General features: G+C 43.5%; 1 protein-coding gene across 2 annotated transcripts; it reads right to left on the bottom strand.

Moving 5' to 3' along the window:
• Positions 1-1992: 1992 nt before the first annotated feature.
• LOC106595240 (RNA-binding protein 24) lies at positions 1993-18418 on the bottom strand. Of its 2 annotated transcripts, none has more exons than XM_082975852.1 (4): positions 18004-18418; positions 17208-17397; positions 16139-16193; positions 1993-5723 (listed from the first exon to the last, which is right to left on the bottom strand). In XM_082975852.1, the coding sequence occupies exons 1-4, from the start codon at positions 18175-18177 to the stop codon at positions 5366-5368; spliced, it is 777 nt and encodes a 258-aa protein (XP_082831978.1). In that variant the 5' UTR covers positions 18178-18418; the 3' UTR covers positions 1993-5365. The 2 variants fall into 2 exon arrangements, with proteins under 2 accessions (XP_082831978.1, XP_082831979.1); XM_082975853.1 differs by having other exon boundaries at positions 17274-17397; positions 18004-18410.
• Positions 18419-18767: the final 349 nt, after the last annotated feature.

Raw genomic sequence — 18767 nt, forward strand, 5'->3', positions numbered from 1 at the left:
ACTCTATAACATTGTCTGCTTCCTAAATGGCCCCCTATTCCCTATACAGTCCACTACTTTGGACCAGGGCTCATAGGGTTCTGGTCTAAAGTAGTACACTATATAGGGAATAGGGTGTCATTTGGGACGCAGCCTCTGACTGGATCAGTGCACAGCTGTTTCCCTCTAAAGAGTCTCTCACCCTGACTGTGTGCTTCACATGTCATTGGACCTCAGCTATGTACATTGTATGGCCTACCTACCCTGTAACTCCAATACATTCCCCATGATAAGGCAAGGCAAGGTTTCTTCTAACCTACCCTGTAACTCCAATACATTCCCCATGATAAGGCAAGGCAAGGTTTCTTCTAACCTACCCTGTAACTCCAATACGTTCCCCATGATAAGGCAAGGCAAGGTTTCTTCTAACCTACCCTGTAACTCCAATACGTTCCCATGATAAGGCAAGGTTTCTTCTAACCTACCCTGTAACTCCAATACGTCCCCATGATAAGGCAAGGTTTCTTCTAACCTACCCTGTAACTCCAATACGTTCCCCATGATAAGGCAAGGTTTCTTCTAACCTACCCTGTAACTCCAATACATCCCCATGATAAGGCAAGGCAAGGTTTCTTCTAACCTACCCTGTAACTCCAATACGTTCCCCATGATAAGGCAAGGTTTCTTCTAACCTACCCTGTAACTCCAATACGTTCCCATGATAAGGCAAGGCAAGGTTTCTTCTAACCTACCCTGTAACTCCAATACGTTCCCATGATAAGGCAAGGCAAGGTTTCTTCTAACCTACCCTGTAACTCCAATACGTCCCCATGATAAGGCAAGGTTTCTTATAACCTACCCTGTAACTCCAATACATCCCCATGATAAGGCAAGGCAAGGTTTCTTCTAACCTACCCTGTAACTCCAATACGTTCCCCATGATAAGGCAAGGCAAGGTTTCTTCTAACCTACCCTGTAACTCCAATACGTTCCCCATGATAAGGCAAGGTTTCTTCTAACCTACCCTGTAACTCCAATACGTCCCCATGATAAGGCAAGGCAAGGTTTCTTCTAACCTACCCTGTAACTCCAATACGTCCCCATGATAAGGCAAGGCAAGGTTTCTTCTAACCTACCCTGTGACTCCAATACGTTCCCCATGATAAGGCAAGGTTTCTTCTAACCTACCCTGTAACTCCAATACGTTCCCCATGATAAGGCAAGGTTTCTTCTAACCTACCCTGTAACTCCAATACGTTCCCATGATAAGGCAAGGCAAGGTTTCTTCTAACCTACCCTGTAACTCCAATACGTCCCCATGATAAGGCAAGGCAAGGTTTCTTCTAACCTACCCTGTGACTCCAATACGTTCCCATGATAAGGCAAGGCAAGGTTTCTTCTAACCTACCCTGTAACTCCAATACGTTCCCCATGATAAGGCAAGGTTTCTTCTAACCTACCCTGTAACTCCAATACGTTCCCCATGATAAGGCAAGGTTTCTTCTAACCTACCCTGTAACTCCAATACGTTCCCCATGATAAGGCAAGGCAAGGTTTCTTCTAACCTACCCTGTAACTCCAATACGTTCCCCATGATAAGGCAAGGTTTCTTCTAACCTACCCTGTAACTCCAATACATCCCCATGATAAGGCAAGGTTTCTTCTAACCTACCCTGTGACTCCAATACGTCCCCATGATAAGGCAAGGTTTCTTCTAACCTACCCTGTAACTCCAATACGTTCCCATGATAAGGCAAGGCAAGGTTTCTTCTAACCTACCCTGTGACTCCAATACGTTCCCATGATAAGGCAAGGTTTCTTCTAACCTACCCTGTAACTCCAATACCTCCCCATGATAAGGCAAGGCAAGGTTTCTTCTAAATAAGAGATCAGGCTGATGAGGTGTTGAATGTGTTGGACAGAAAGATGTGCACCAGCAGGTCAGACTTGGTTGATGTACAGTGAACTGCTTTCTGTCAGTTGTGTAATTATGTAAAAACTATAATACGAATATTAGTAGCTAAAAGGCTGTTTATTTAATCTAATTAAATGAATGATTGTATTTGCAGAACAACACATTTGAAAAGGCAAGATAAATAGAATATTGTACTGGAATCTCTGAGAGACTTGGTAGTTTATGTCCAGTGATATTCACAGTATTCTTCTTTAAAAGATATAGCGTGTGTTAACATATTCCTTTGTAAGAAACAGTTCAAGTATAAAAAGTTCCCAACATTGTAAAACAGTCAATCTCACAAAGTTAATAACAAACTCACAGCTATGGAAATAAAATGTAAAAAACAATGTTTTTAAGGATAGAGAGTATTATAATGTATATCTAATAGTTTATACTGTAACGTTTCTCTATCGTTGTCCGCACACATTACAAAGAGAAAGATATCTACAAAATAACAAGAAAATAGGTTGTATAGATAAAGAAAAGGTTTCCTTCATGCCGTTATATTTAGGTTTTATAAAAGTCCTAATTATCATTGTAGCTATAGTACATACCTGACAATAACAATGTGAATATCTCAGCAGAACATACCTCTAATATAACATGAACACATTATTTATTCAATACAGTCCTACTCCCTGACTCTTATCTAAAGGGTGCAAATCTGTCTTTTCTAATTAAAAGATACCTAAATATTTTCCAAATACCAATATTTTAAGGCACATTAGGAAAAACATTCTATAATATAAAAGCTCCACATTCCGCTCTGTTGCTCTGTGTGTGTGTGTGTGTGTGTGTGTGTGTGTGTGTGTGTGTGTGTGTGTGTGTGTGTGGTAGCTGGTGCTCCAACAATGAACATAGAGAGAGGAGCAGCTTCTATAGACAGGAAAAGCTGCAGCTTCAGGCCAGTAGCTGTTCTCTTCTGTCCTGCCCTCACTGGATCTGATCTGACCCTCATAGGAACACAGGACAGACAGCTAACATCACTCCTCTACGTCACTGTTCTGCATAGGTTCAAACATTATTATAGTAACATTAATATATACAGTTGAAGTTGGAAGTTTACATACACCTTAGCCAAATACATTTAAACTCAGTTTTTCACAATTCCTGACATTTAATCCTAGTAAAAATTCCCTGTCTTAGGTCAGTTAGGATCACCATGTTATTTTAAGAATGTGAAATGTCAGAAAAATAGCAGAGAGAATTATTTATTTCAGCTTTTATTTCTTTCATCGCATTCCCAGTTGGTCAGAAGTTTACATACACTCAATTAGTATTTGGTAGCATTGCCTTTAAATTGTTTAACTTGGGTCAAACGTTTCAGGTAGCTTTCCAAAAGCTTCCCACAATAAGTTGGGTGAATTTTGGCCCATTCCTCGTGACAGAGCTGGTGTAACTGAGTCAGGTTTGTAGGCCTCCTTGCTCGCACACGCTTTTTCAGTTCTGCCCACAAATTATCTATGGGATTGAGGTCAGGGCTTTGTGATGGCCACTCCAATACCTTGACTTTGTTGTCCTTAAGCCATTTTGCCACAACTTTGGAAGTATGCTTGGGGTCATTGTCTATTTGGAAGACCCATTTGCAACCAAGCTTTATCTTCCTGACTGATGTCTTGAGATGTTGCTTCAATATATCTACGTAATTTTCCATCCTCATGATGCCATTTAGTTTGTGAAGTGCACCAGTCCCTCCTGCAGCAAAACACCCCCACAACATGATGCTGCCACCCCGTGCTTCACGGTTGGGATGGTGTTCTTCGGGTTGCAAGTCTCCCCCTTTTTCCTCCAAACATAACGATGGTCATTATGGCCAAACAGTTCTATTTTTGTTTCATCAGTCCAGAGGACATTTTTCCAAAAAGTACAATCTTGTCCCCATGTGCAGTTGCAAACCGTAGTCTGGCTTTTTTATGGTGGTTTTGGAGCAGTGGCTTCTTCCTTGCTGAGCGGCCTTTCAGGTTATGTCGATATAGGAGTTGTTTTACTGTGGATATAGATACTTTTGTACCTGTTTCCTCCAGCATCTTCACAAGGTCCTTTGCTGTTGTTCTGGGATTGATTTGCACTTTTCGCACCAAAGTACGTTCATCTCTAGGAGACAGAACGCGTCTCCTTCCTGAGCGGTATGACGGCTGCGTGGTCCCATGGTCTTTACACTTGCGTACTATTGTTTGTACAGATGAACGTGGTACCTTCAGGCCTTTGGAAGGTTGAGGTCTACAATTATTTTTTCTGAGGTCTTGGCTGATTTCTTTAGATTTTCCCATGATGTCAAGCAAAGAGGCAGTGAGTTTGAAGGTAGGCCTTGAAATACATCCACAGGTACACCTCCAATGACTCAAATTATGTCAATTAGCCTATCAGAAGCTTCTAAAGCCATGACATCCTTTTCTGGAATTTTCCAGGCTGTTTAAAGGTACAGTCAACTTAGTGTATGTGAACTATTGACCCACTGGAATTGTGATACAGTGAATTATAAGTGTAATAATCTGTCTGTAAACAATTGTTGGAACAATTACTTGTGTCATGCACAAAGTAGATGTCCTAACCAACTTGCCAAAACTATGGTTTGCTACAAGAACTTAGTGGAGTGGTTGAAACAGAGTTTTAATGACTCCAACCTAAGTGTATGTAAACTTCTGACTTCAACTGTATATATATATTTGTAGAAGACATATTTCACAAAATATCTTTTACAAGTTCAAATTGCATAGTTCAAAATGCAGGTCTAAAAGTATTAAAGGTGAAAAGTGACCAATAGTGTTTTTGGTTTGACCATCTTGTTTATGAAATTTGAGGGGAAAATACCTGATTAGACTTCAGTGCACTTGTGAAAGTTGTACAAAATCACACATTTAATCTACTTAAAATTATTAACTTAAACTTAAAGGTTGGTTATGAGGTCATATCTTAAATACTAATTCTAGATATTTGTCCTGATGAATAAATATTAAATATTTCTGATATAATGACAACAACAAAAAACAATACTTTAGTGATGACAACACTGATGATATTTGAATAACGAAGTAACTATTCTCTTTAGTTATGAGATGATTCTCTTCAGTTATGAGATGATTCTCTTCAGTTATGAGATGATTCTCTTCAGTTATGAGATGATTCTCTTCAGTTATGAGATGATTTTCTTCAGGCTCTTTTGGTAGCAGCGCTGCATGTTCTAAAGCCAAGGGTTGATGACCCCCACTCCACTCTTCATCCCCCCCTCCTCACACTCTCCCCCCACCTCTGTTATCCAGATGATTCTCTTCAGTTATGAGATGATTCTCTTCAGGCTCTTTTGGTAGCAGCGCTGCATGTTCTAAAGCCAAGGATTGATGACCCCCACTCCACTCTTCATCCCCCCCTCCTCACACTCTCCCCCCACCTCTGTTATCCAGGCTCAGTAATAGTAGTAGTTGTGGTCAGTTACTGCATGCGGTCTGCCTGAAGCTGCTGAGGCTGGTACTGGGCGAAGGCTGCAGCTGCAGCGGCTGCTCCTGGGGTGGCTGCGGCTCCTAGGGGCTGCTGGACCGCATAACCATACCCTGCTGCAGCCATGTAGCCCGCAGGGGCCGGGGAGGCTGCGTACGGGTACTGCTCGTAGGCAGCGGCGGCCGCGGCGCTGGCAGCTGCGGCTGAGTACTGGGCGTAGGCTGCTCCGGTGTAGTCGAGATACGGGGAGGAGGCGGCGGAGGCGGTGGCGGCGGGCGACTGCATGCTGTGAGGGATGACCATGGTGCTTGGCTGCATAAAGGCCTGGGGGTAGACGTAGTGGGCTGGGATCCTGCAGGACAAAGATGTCAAAGGTCAGAGGACAGACAGAGCCACTCAGCAATCTGGGACACACACTGAAACCGAGCTCAGGAACACAGGAAAGCAGGCGTCACAAAGACAAAACAACGTCAACCCAGTCCTCATTTCATTAACACAGCAACACCACCCAATGGAACCCTGGGTAAAAAAAGAGAAGGTTTCAAGCCAAAAGGAAAGCAGAACAGCTCTGTCTGAAGCTCAGGAATCATCATGAAACCAGAGCAGCTCTGTCTGAAGCTCAGGAATCATCATGAAACCAGAGCAGCTCTGTTTGAAGCTCAGGAATCATCATGAAACCAGAGCAGCTCTGCCTGAAGCTCAGGAATCATCATGAAACGAGAGCAGCTCTGTCTGAAGCTCAGGAATCATCATGAAACCAGAGCAGCTCTGTCTGAAGCTCAGGAATCATCATGAAACCAGAGCAGCTCTGTCTGAAGATCAGGAATCATCATGAAACCAGAGCAGCTCTGTCTGAAGCTCAGGAATCATCATGAAACCAGACAGCTCTGTCTGAAGCTCAGGAATCATCATGAAACCAGAGCAGCTCTGTCTGAAGCTCAGAAATCATCATGAAACCAGAGCAGCTCTGTCTGAAGCTCAGGAATCATCATGAAACCAGAGCAGCTCTGCCTGAAGCTCAGGAATCATCATGAAACCAGAAAGCTCTGTCTGAAGCTCAGGAATCATCATGAAACCAGAGCAGCTCTGCCTGAAGCTCAGGAATCATCATGAAACCAGACAGCTCTGTCTGAAGCTCAGGAATCATCATGAAACCAGACAGCTCTGTCTGAAGCTCAGGAATCATCATGAAACCAGAGCAGCTCTGTCTGAAGCTCAGGAATCATCATGAAACCAGACAGCTCTGTCTGAAGCTCAGGAATCATCATGAAACCAGAGCAGCTCTGCCTGAAGCTCAGGAATCATCATAAAACCAGAGCAGCTCTGCCTGAAGCTCAGGAATCATCATGAAACCAGAGCAGCTCTGACTGAAGCTCAGGAATCATCATGAAACCAGAGCAGCTCTGCCTGAAGCTCAGGAATCATCATGAAACCAGACAGCTCTGTCTGAAGCTCAGGAATCATCATGAAACCAGAGCAGCTCTGACTGAAGCTCAGGAATCATCATGAAACCAGAGCAGCTCTGACTGAAGCTCAGGAATCATCATGAAACCAGACAGCTCTGCCTGAAGCTCAGGAATCATCATGAAACCAGACAGCTCTGCCTGAAGCTCAGGAATCATCATGAAACCAGACAGCTCTTCCTGAAGCTCAGGAATCATCATGAAACCAGACAGCTCTGCCTGAAGCTCAGGAATCATCATGAAACCAGACAGCTCTGTCTGAAGCTCAGGAATCATCATGAAACCAGAGCAGCTCTGACTGAAGCTCAGGAATCATCATGAAACCAGAGCAGCTCTGCCTGAAGCTCAGGAATCATCATGAAACCAGACAGCTCTGTCTGAAGCTCAGGAATCATCATGAAACCAGAGCAGCTCTGACTGAAGCTCAGGAATCATCATGAAACCAGAGCAGCTCTGACTGAAGCTCAGGAATCATCATGAAACCAGACAGCTCTGCCTGAAGCTCAGGAATCATCATGAAACCAGACAGCTCTGCCTGAAGCTCAGGAATCATCATGAAACCAGACAGCTCTTCCTGAAGCTCAGGAATCATCATGAAACCAGACAGCTCTGCCTGAAGCTCAGGAATCATCATGAAACCAGACAGCTCTGTCTGAAGCTCAGGAATAATCATGAAACCAGACAGCTCTGCCTGAAGCTCAGGAATCATCATGAAACCAGACAGCTCTGCCTGAAGTTCAGGAATCATCATGAAACCAGACAGCTCTGCCTGAAGCTCAGGAATCATCATGAAACCAGACAGCTCTGCCTGAAGCTCAGGAATCATCATGAAACCAGACAGCTCTGTCTGAAGCTCAGGAATCATCATGAAACCAGACAGCTCTGTCTGAAGCTCAGGAATCATCATGAAACCAGAGCAGCTCTGTCTGAAGCTCAGGAATCATCATGAAACCAGACAGCTCTGTCTGAAGTTCAGGAATCATCATGAAACCAGACAGCTCTGCCTGAAGCTCAGGAATCATCATGAAACCAGAGCAGCTCTGTCTGAAGCTCAGGAATCATCATGAAACCAGAGCAGCTCTGTCTGAAGCTCAGGAATCATCATGAAACCAGAGCATCTCTGACTGAAGCTCAGGAATCATCATGAAACCAGAGCAGCTCTGCCTGAAGCTCAGGAATCATCATGAAACCAGAGCAGCTCTGCCTGAAGCCCAGGAATCATCATGAAACCAGAGCAGCTCTGTCTGAAGCTCAGGAATCATCATGAAACCAGACAGCTCTGTCTGAAGCTCAGGAATCATCATGAAACCAGACAGCTCTGTCTGAAGCTCAGGAATCATCATGAAACCAGAGAAGCTCTGTCTGAAGCTCAGGAATCATCATGAAACCAGACAGCTCTGTCTGAAGCTCAGGAATCATCATGAAACCAGACAGCTCTGTCTGAAGCTCAGGAATCATCATGAAACCAGACAGCTCTGTCTGAAGCTCAGGAATCATCATGAAATCAGACAGCTCTGTCTGAAGCTCAGGAATCATCATGAAACCAGACAGCTCTGCCTGAAGCTCAGGAATCATCATGAAACCAGACAGCTCTGTCTGAAGCTCAGGAATCATCATGAAACCAGACAGCTCTGTCTGAAGCTCAGGAATCATCATGAAACCAGACAGCTCTGTCTGAAGCTCAGGAATCATCATGAAACCAGAGCAGCTCTGTCTGAAGCTCAGGAATCATCATGAAACCAGAGCAGCTCTGTCTGAAGCTCAGGAATCCTCATCCTTTAATTAGGCATTAGAGAAGACAGACCGGCCAGCCCTCTGTGTCTGAACGAGGGTTCTCTCACAATGCCAGCTGATCGCACAGCACCACAACACATCAAGAAAGAACTGCAACTCAACTTATCCCAGTCAACATACAATCAGTCCAACACCACACACCACATGCCCACACACGGTAAGTCCTCAAACGCAGATAAACAGTCCACTAAAATGACAGAAGCCTCACAAAAGAAAATGAAAACGTGGCAGCATGTGGCAGAGAGACAGACGGAGTATGAAGGTTCACACTTCAACATTTTCTATTATTAAATGACATACTTTAGTTTTCTAATATTATTGTTGTAAATATTTTTGTAAAATGACTCTCTGTCCTGCTATGAGTACTAGTGAATAGAGCTTGGATAAGTGCTATTGTGTGAGTACGGCGACCAGTAACATTATGAACAATCCATCCTATAGTGAATAGTGGTGTACATTCATTTCTAATGAATCCAGGTGTATTGTTGAACTCCAGACCCTATGGTTGACTAGATATAAATATGTTTATTATTGGAAGAGCACGATGGGGAGAGATAGAGAGACAGAGAGAGACAGAGAGAGACAGAGAGAGAAAGAGAGAGAGACAGAGGGAGAGAGAGAGAGACAGAGAGAGAGAGAGAGAGACAGAGAGAGACAGACAGACAGAGAGAGAGACAGAGAGACAGAGACAGAGAGAGACAGAGAGAGAAAGAGAGAGAGACAGAGGGAGAGAGAGAGAGACAGAGAGACAGAGAGGGAGACAGACAGACATAGAGAGACAGAGAGACAGAGAGACAGAGGGAGAGAGAGAGAGAGAGAGAGAGACAGACATAGAGAGACAGAGAGACAGAGAGACAGAGAGACAGACAGACAGACAGACAGACAGACAGACAGACAGACATAGAGAGACAGAGAGAGAGACAGACAGACATAGAGAGACAGAGAGACAGAGAGAGAGACAGACAGACATAGAGAGACAGAGAGAGACAGACAGACATAGAGAGACAGAGAGACAGAGAGAGAGGGTATAAATGGAGTGATCCAAGCCTGTGTATCTGGGCAGATTTGGCCCTATTTCCACTCTGAGCGTCAGTCACCTCCAGCAAACAGAGACCAGGTGTTAAAACTGTCCTAAGATGTGTCATACACACACACACGCACACACACATACGCACGCACGCACACACACATACACACATACGCACACGCACACACGTCTGGGAGAGTGACAGGAGAGGCTGGAGGCTATTTTTTCTCCTCTTGTCATCACTAAAGGACATGCTGAGCTCCTCTCTCTCCTACAGCAGCACATGGCATGACCTCCTTCAACTCTGGAGGATAACTATTCCCTTCCTCTGTCTTCTCTCTCTCCTACAGCAGCACATGGCATGACCTCCTTCAACTCTGGAGGATAACTATTCCCTTCCTCTGTCTTCTCTGTCTTCTCTCTCTTCTCTGTCTTCTCTCTCTCCTACAGCAGCACATGGCATGACCTCCTTCAACTCTGGAGAATAACTATTCCCTTCCTCTATCTTCTCTCTCTCCTACAGCAGCACATGGCATGACCTCCTTCAACTCTGGAGGATAACTATTCCCTTCCTCTGTCTTCTCTGTCTTCTCTCTCTCCTACAGCAGCACATGGCATGACCTCCTTCAACTCTGGAGGATAACTATTCCCTTCCTCTGTCTTCTCTGTCTTCTCTCTCTCCTACAGCAGCACATGGCATGACCTCCTTCAACTCTGGAGGATAACTATTCCCTTCCTCTGTCTTCTCTGTCTTCTCTGTCTTCTCTCTCTCCTACAGCAGCACATGGCATGACCTCCTTCAACTCTGGAGGATAACTATTCCCTTCCTCTGTCTTCTCTGTCTTCTCTGTCTTCTCTCTCTCCTACAGCAGCACATGGCATGACCTCCTTCAACTCTGGAGGATAACTATTCCCTTCCTCTGTCTTCTCTGTCTTCTCTGTCTTCTCTCTCTCCTACAGCAGCACATGGCATGACCTCCTTCAACTCTGGAGGATAACTATTCCCTTCCTCTGTCTTCTCTCTCTTCTCTCTCTTCTCTGTCTTCTCTGTCTTCTCTCTCTTCTCTCTCTCCTACAGCAGCACATGGCATGACCTCCTTCAACTCTGGAGGATAACTATTCCCTTCCTCTGTCTTCTCTGTCTTCTCTCTCTCCTACAGCAGCACATGGCATGACCTCCTTCAACTCTGGAGGATAACTATTCCCTTCCTCTGTCTTCTCTCTCTTCTCTGTCTTCTCTGTCTTCTCTGTCTTCTCTTTCTCTCTCTTCTACAGCAGCACATGGCATGACCTCCTTCAACTCTGGAGGATAACTATTCCCTTCCTCTGTCTTCTCTCTCTTCTCTCTCTTCTCTATCTTCTCTCTCTTCTCTGTCTTCTCTGTCTTCTCTGTCTTCTCTCTCTCCTACAGCAGCACATGGCATGACCTCCTTCAACTCTGGAGGATAACTATTCCCTTCCTCTGTCTTCTCTCTCTTCTCTCTCTTCTCTATCTTCTCTCTCTTCTCTGTCTTCTCTGTCTTCTCTGTCTTCTCTGTCTTCTCTCTCTTCTCTGTCTTCTCTGTCTTCTTCATTACAGGCTACAGGTGGGTTGTTAAATCAGCTGTTGAGTGGTGTGGTCTAACTGTGGTAAATGTCAGAGGTCGCCCAATTCCAAATCCTCTTCATAAACTGGAGGGAGTTCATTACTTTGTAAAAGACACACTGACATTTTGGAAACCTCACTAGAGGAGTAAATGTCAATCTATGACTGTAACAGAGTCCACCTGTCTGTCTCTCTATGACTGTAACAGAGTCAACCTGTCTGTCTCTCTATGACTGTAACAGAGTCCACCTGTCTGTCTCTCTATGACTGTAACAGAGTCCACCTGTCTGTATCTCTATGACTGTAACAGAGTCCACCTGTCTGTCTCTCTATGACTGTAACAGAGTCAACCTGTCTGTCTCTCTATGACTGTAACAGAGTCCACCTGTCTGTCTCTCTATGACTGTAACAGAGTCCACCTGTCTGTCTCTCTATGACTGTAACAGAGTCCATCTGTCTGTCTCTCTATGACTGTAACAGAGTCAACCTGTCTGTCAAACAGTTATAGAAGACACAGAGGACAGACAGAGTTGTAGAAGACACAGAGGACAGAGTTGTAGAAGACACAGAGGACAGACAGAGTTGTAGAAGACACAGAGGACAGACAGAGTTGTAGAAGACACAGAGGACAGACAGAGTTGTAGAAGACACAGAGGACAGACAGAGTTGTAGAAGACACAGAGGACAGACAGTGTTGTAGAAGACACAGAGGACAGGCAGAGTTGTAGAAGACACAGAGGACAGACAGAGTTGTAGAAGACACAGAGGACAGACAGTGTTGTAGAAGACACAGAGGACAGGCAGAGTTGTAGAAGACACAGAGGACAGACAGAGTTGTAGAAGACACAGAGGACAGACAGAGTTGTAGAAGACACAGAGGACAGAGTTGTAGAAGACACAGAGGACAGACAGAGTTGTAGAAGACACAGAGGACAGACAGAGTTGTAGAAGACACAGAGGACAGACAGAGTTGTAGAAGACACAGAGGACAGACAGAGTTGTAGAAGACACAGAGGACAGACAGTGTTGTAGAAGACACAGAGGACAGGCAGAGTTGTAGAAGACACAGAGGACAGACAGAGTTGTAGAAGACACAGAGGACAGACAGTGTTGTAGAAGACACAGAGGACAGGCAGAGTTGTAGAAGACACAGAGGACAGACAGAGTTGTAGAAGACACAGAGGACAGACAGAGTTGTAGAAGACACAGAGGACAGAGTTGTAGAAGACACAGAGGACAGACAGAGTTGTAGAAGACACAGAGGACAGACAGTGTTGTAGAAGACACAGAGGACAGACAGAGTTGTAGAAGACACAGAGGACAGACAGAGTTGTAGAAGACACAGAGGACAGACAGAGTTGTAGAAGACACAGAGGACAGACAGAGTTGTAGAAGACACAGAGGACAGAGTTGTAGAAGACACAGAGGACAGACAGAGTTGTAGAAGACACAGAGGACAGACAGTGTTGTAGAAGACACAGAGGACAGACAGTGTTGTAGAAGACACAGAGGACAGACAGAGTTGTAGAAGACACAGAGGACAGACAGAGTTGTAGAAGACACAGAGGACAGAGTTGTAGAAGACACAGAGGACAGACAGAGTTGTAGAAGACACAGAGGACAGACAGAGTTGTAGAAGACACAGAGGACAGGCAGAGTTGTAGAAGACACAGAGGACAGACAGAGTTGTAGAAGACACAGAGGACAGACAGAGTTGTAGAAGACACAGAGGACAGACAGAGTTGTAGAAGACACAGAGGACAGGCAGAGCTCCTACTCCTACTGCTGCTGCTAAAACTGGTCCAATCGACATTAACCTTTCCTCTGGTTGGAGGACGACAGGGCAGGCGGCCATTTTGTGTTGAAAGTTCAGGGCTAAATAAAGGTGCTTTGTAAATCACTGAGACACATGGGTAATCCCCTAGAACAGAGGCACACAGGCCCCCGGGCCCCCGGGCTCATGTCTCAGGCAGCCCACCTGTTGTCCGCGGGCGAGCGACTGATGGAGCCAGCGAAGGCCCTGTCTACAACATCCATTATTTAGGGCACGCCGAGCCACTCTTATTTTCCAGCGGAATTTGAGAAGCCGTGTAGAACACTGTGAACAGCTGCTGCCTGACCAGTAGTCTACCACTCTGCAAACAACTTATCTGAGATCAGTTTACACTCCATGTTTACTGGCTGTATGTATGCCTTTTAAATATGCTGGATGTTTTACATGGTAAAGGTTATAACTTCTGTATCCTACTTGGATGTCTTGGTTAGTATTCATCTATGTTCCACACTACAAGCTACTTAGATTTGGTATTTGCTGTCAGTTTACACTCAGTGAGAACGAGTATCAGACCTTTGGTATTAAAACAAATGAGATATTGGGTCACCGAAGAGAGACACCAGAGTGGATCAGGATGTCCGTTTGAATAAATGAGTTTCTTTTGGAGCTGTGGGTGTTCTCAGTCATCTCAATTCCCTGTATTGTTCCAGTAGAGTGGCCTGGCTCCATTACAAATCCATCCACACTATAAACATACTGGCTCGTGTGTCCCACAGTAGTGACACCATTCTCCGATTCCATCCTTCCTCTCGCCATTATTCTCACTACTCTTTCTCTTCTCTATATGGACACATTTCTACAGTGGTTTATGGCTTCACAGTTCTAGCTAGGGTTGCAAAGCTACCAGTAATTTACAAAAGTTACTGGAATCTTCAGTAATTTTGGTAAATTAACAGAAAATCTATGGCAATCTATTGTAACTTTGGTAATTTATACTTGAATTTGTTTATTATATGTTATTCATTTGTTATATCTGTGTCCATATTGTCCATGATTTTCTAGTAAATAGACCATATGGTTGAAATAAAAATTGCCTAATTAATTTTTAAAAAGCATCTAATCAACAACGGAATTACTTTCAATTACCTCTGCAACTCTCCCAACTAGTGACTTTTATCTCACCTGCCACCAGTTTGACTCCAAAACATTGACAACAAATACATGTTGACAACAAATACATGTTGACAACAAATACATGTTGACATAGTAAAATAACTCAAATCGTTTCATGCTGAAACTCTCAATATAAACACCAATGATATTCACTAACTTGATGGTTGTATTTAACCAGCAGTGATATTCACTAACTTGATGGTTGTATTTAACCAGCAGTGATATTCACTAACTTGATGGTTTGTATTTAACCAGCAGTGATATTCACTAACTTGATGGTTGTATTTAACCAGCAGTGATATTCAGTAACTTGATGGTTTGTATTTAACCAGCAGTGATATTCACTAACTTGATGGTTGTATTTAACCAGCAGTGATATTCACTAACTTGATGGTTGTATTTAGGAGAATGTTTTACAGCTTTGTCATTCTATTTTCTGTTTTAAAATCATCTTATTTAATGATTTAATATATTTGACTTGTGATAAGGCCGGAGAGAGGACCAGAGATGATTAGACACCTGAGATAATCTGTTTTGTGACAGATTACATAAAATCCTTGAAAGATACCAATATAAACTTGGAAAGTTTACAGTAATATATACCCTGCCTTTGCAACCTTAGTTCTAGCCATCAAATATCTTTCACTGAGTTGGTTCCTGGTCTATGTCATGAGCAGGAGGGACAGAGACAGAAGAAGATGATGTGAGCTACAGAAGGAAGCAATGGGTTAATTTGAGAAAGAAAACTGAAACCACAACATCATCAGTATAGAAAACCAAAGGTAGGAAAGGATCTCCGACATGCAAGCCAAGAGTTGTTTTGTTGCGTGGGGGGTCCGGAAGGTCCAAGACAAGTCACGTAGCAACACTGGTGATCAACCCCGTCAACAACAAAACATATGAAAACGTTGTTAACTAAAGAACGGGGAAACAACACAGGCTACAGCACAATCAGTCGTTAAAAACCAAGTAAAAACCACATCAGAATCAACACCCCGTGACAAAGTTAAATCTGAAATATCCAAACTCTCAGAGTCTGCAGAAATACCCCTCATCCACCGCTCCTGACCCCCCCCCCCCCCCCCCCCTCCCCTCACTGCAAGTAAAGAGAAGCACGCAGTTAAGCTGAAAACCACTTCATACTGAAACAAAGGCACACACACCAATCTATGGACTATGGAAAACCGCAACAGAAAAATGAAAAGAAAAACAGCTTCCATGCATCTAATCACCATTTGAGCTTGTTTGTGTGTGTCAGAGTATAAAGGTAAGACCTTAGTGATCTGCCCAAGGCAGACTCAGTTATTCATCCTCAAACCATCATGTCCCTCCATCAGATAATGTTTCTTAACCGTAAGCCAGCCTGTCAGATCAGAGAGAGACAGACAACATTGACAACTGGTGACATAACGTTTACAATCACAATTTGATTCAGACTTTAGAATGTAAGAATGACAGCAGAGATGCACACCACACAAGACACAGTCCCACCTCTACACTCAACAGAGAATGAATGGGCGGTGGCTTACAGTTACACCACTCTGGAGGAGGAAAACCTTACATTTTACAATCCAAGCTATTTTTTAAAAGATGAAAATCACTAGATACTGTGGGTAAGAATAGAAACGGGCACATAGATCAGTCAAAATGAGCAGCTGTGAACAAAACAGGTGGTGTTACAGTATGATATTCTACAACTAGTTTAGGGATGAAAAATTCTGGTAACTTTCCCAATGTCCCAATCTTCTAACCGGGATTTCTGGAACATCTAGAGAAAGTTAGGGTAATTCTACAACCTTCCACTAGTTGAACATTTTCTACCCTGTAAAAGAAGTTAATAATAATAAAATACAGGTTCTTGTCACATACACTGGACAGGTGCAGTGAAATACATAGTTTTAATATGACACACTTCCAACAACACAAGGAGTATCACTATGCCATAACATACCCATAAGGCCTCTGGATGAACGCTGGATGGATTTGAGGAACACCAAATGAGAAACCTAGAATAAGAACAAGATGTTTTTAACTCTACTGTTATTTTTTCAATCTAAAGCTTGAACCATACACATATTATAAATGCATTATAATTCCATTATAACAAATGTGATCAGTGCTTCCAATGTAACTCCTCAAGTACTTATAGATCATGTAAATGGTAGGGAAAAAAACACATTTTAAACATTTGGTGTCTGTAAAAATGGAGACACACTTTAATCATAACGTATCTTCATTCACACTAGCTTCACTGTTTCTGCTAGTTCCCCCCACTACAGTACACTTCATCTGAATCCCATGTTACACATCTACCATGTTACACACCTACCATGCTACACATCTACCATGTTACACATCTACCATGTTACACACCTACCATGTTACACACCTACCATGTTACACATCTACCATGTTACACATCTACCATGTTCAACATCTACCATGTTACACATCTACCATGCTACACATCTACCATGTTACACATCTACCATGTTACACACCTACCATGTTACACATCTACCATGTTACACATCTACCATGTTACACACCTACCATGTTACACACCTACCATGTTACACATCTACCATGTTACACATCTACCATGCTACACATCTACCATGTTACACACCTACCATGCTACACATCTACCATGTTACACATCTACCATGTTACACACCTACCATGTTACACATCTACCATGCTACACATCTACCATGTTACACACCTACCATGCTACACATCTACCATGTTACACATCTACCATGTTACACACCTACCATGCTACACATCTACCATGTTACACATCTACCATGTTACACACCTACCATGTTACACATCTACCATGCTACACATCTACCATGTTACACACCTACCATGCTACACATCTACCATGTTACACACCTACCATGTTACACACCTACCATGCTACACATCTACCATGTTACACACCGTGTGTTAACACACTGTAAGCAGGTGGTTAGTTTGCTCGTTTTAGCAGCTCGTCATTGTTTGTACGCCACCTTGGTCGTCCAAGCTGTGAAATAAACGTGTGGCGCAGCCCTCCGCCAGCGCGTCCATCCCCTCACCTGGCTGCATGACCCTGGGCTTGGCCCCCAGGTAGGCCAGGTTCACATTGGCTTTCCGGCCGTCGATGATGGGGTTTGGGTCCTTGCAGGCTCGGTCCGCAGACGCCCGGTCTGCCATCGTCACCTGAGGGATGGAAAGGGAAGAATAAAAAAGAAATACATGTTTCCATTGTCTGAACTGATCAGATGTTCACTCAGTGGGGAGGCTGGCTAAAGTTGTTCATTAAACTACAATTCATTTAGAAGTATTAATCATGTCCCAATAAGAAAAGCATGAGGGAATTACAATCAGAATAAGGAAAGTGTAGAGAAAAATGTCCCTTCATTAGTTGAAGGTAAAGACATGGTTTATGAAGCACAAGTCAGCAATTCTAGGATGATTACATCACATCACCGTGGGCCTCTTGAGCCAAAGACACCCCGCCTAACCTTCAGCTGAATACTTAGCAGAATAGAATGGTTAGTCCATTCAGGAACTGTTCATGCAATGCAATTCACTGACCGTTCATAAATGGGATACAAAATGGTGTGAATCAATAAGTGACATCAGATGCATTATGGATAGGCTAATGATAGCCTTTTTCATTTAAGACATATTGGTGCTGGAAACATTTTAGATTCTACCCATAATGTCTGCATTTAACAACATGACATAAAATAATTACGCAGTCGATCGATCTATCAATCAATCAATCACAATGACATTTAAATGTACATCTATAATACTTACGAATCCATAACCTCTGGATTTGCCCGTCTGTCTGTCTGTTATAACAACAGCCTCGTCGATATCACCGAACACTTCGAAGTATTTCCTGAGACTGGAGTCCGTGGTGTGATATGGAAGACCCCCTACAAATATCTTTGTGTAGGTTGTGTCTTTCTGAGACGAGTGCATCATCATTTCTGCGGTAAGCGGTAGGCAACAATGTTTTATATAGAATGTTTTTGCAATCTCACAGAGATCAGTCAGCTCTGTGAAAGCACAGGCTATTTAGAAAGATTAATTTAAGGTAGGTTTCGTTGGAACTGAACAGACACTTGTTTGACGCGGATTTCCAGTCGTCCCCAACTTCAGTTCAGTTTGACACTGCTTAATTTAGGAGATGGTTACCACTGGTGTCTAAGTCAGCTTCAGCCAGCTGTCACGTCCAGGGGGCTGGGCCGTGAACACGCTCTCTCCCGGGCCCTCCCTCTGTAGCATACAGGGTCACAGGCACCGACCAAACATGAACAGACCTCGATCATAGGATCGCGAAACATTAGCTCATTTCAATACAGAACCCAAAATAACACGTCAGTCTGACATTGCTTTTGACTATTCCCACGTGTAAAACATTACTGTACTCTATTTGAAAAAAACGTTCATTTATTGATATCCCACTTGCCATTTACTGTAAATCTATGAAATAATCTCCTCCAATCTAAAAACACTATGTAATGAATCTGAGCTGGCGGTCCACTAATAGTTCAGGGTCAGATATCTGCATGTTG

Source organism: Salmo salar, chromosome 05 (assembly GCF_965601325.2).
Source record: "Salmo salar chromosome 05, fSalSal1, whole genome shotgun sequence".
Taxonomy (NCBI): domain Eukaryota; kingdom Metazoa; phylum Chordata; class Actinopteri; order Salmoniformes; family Salmonidae; genus Salmo; species Salmo salar.

Coding starts and splice junctions, on each gene's coding strand:
- LOC106595240 (XM_082975852.1), bottom strand. CDS start 18,177: ATGATGATGCACTCGTCTCAGAAAGACACAACCTACACAAAGATATTT. Junction 16,194..17,207: donor TCACAGCTTGGACGACCAAG/GTGGCGTACAAA, acceptor TTCTTATTCTAG/GTTTCTCATTTGGTGTTCCT. Junction 5,724..16,138: donor TTCATCCAGAGGCCTTATGG/GTATGTTATGGC, acceptor TTTGTCCTGCAG/GATCCCAGCCCACTACGTCT.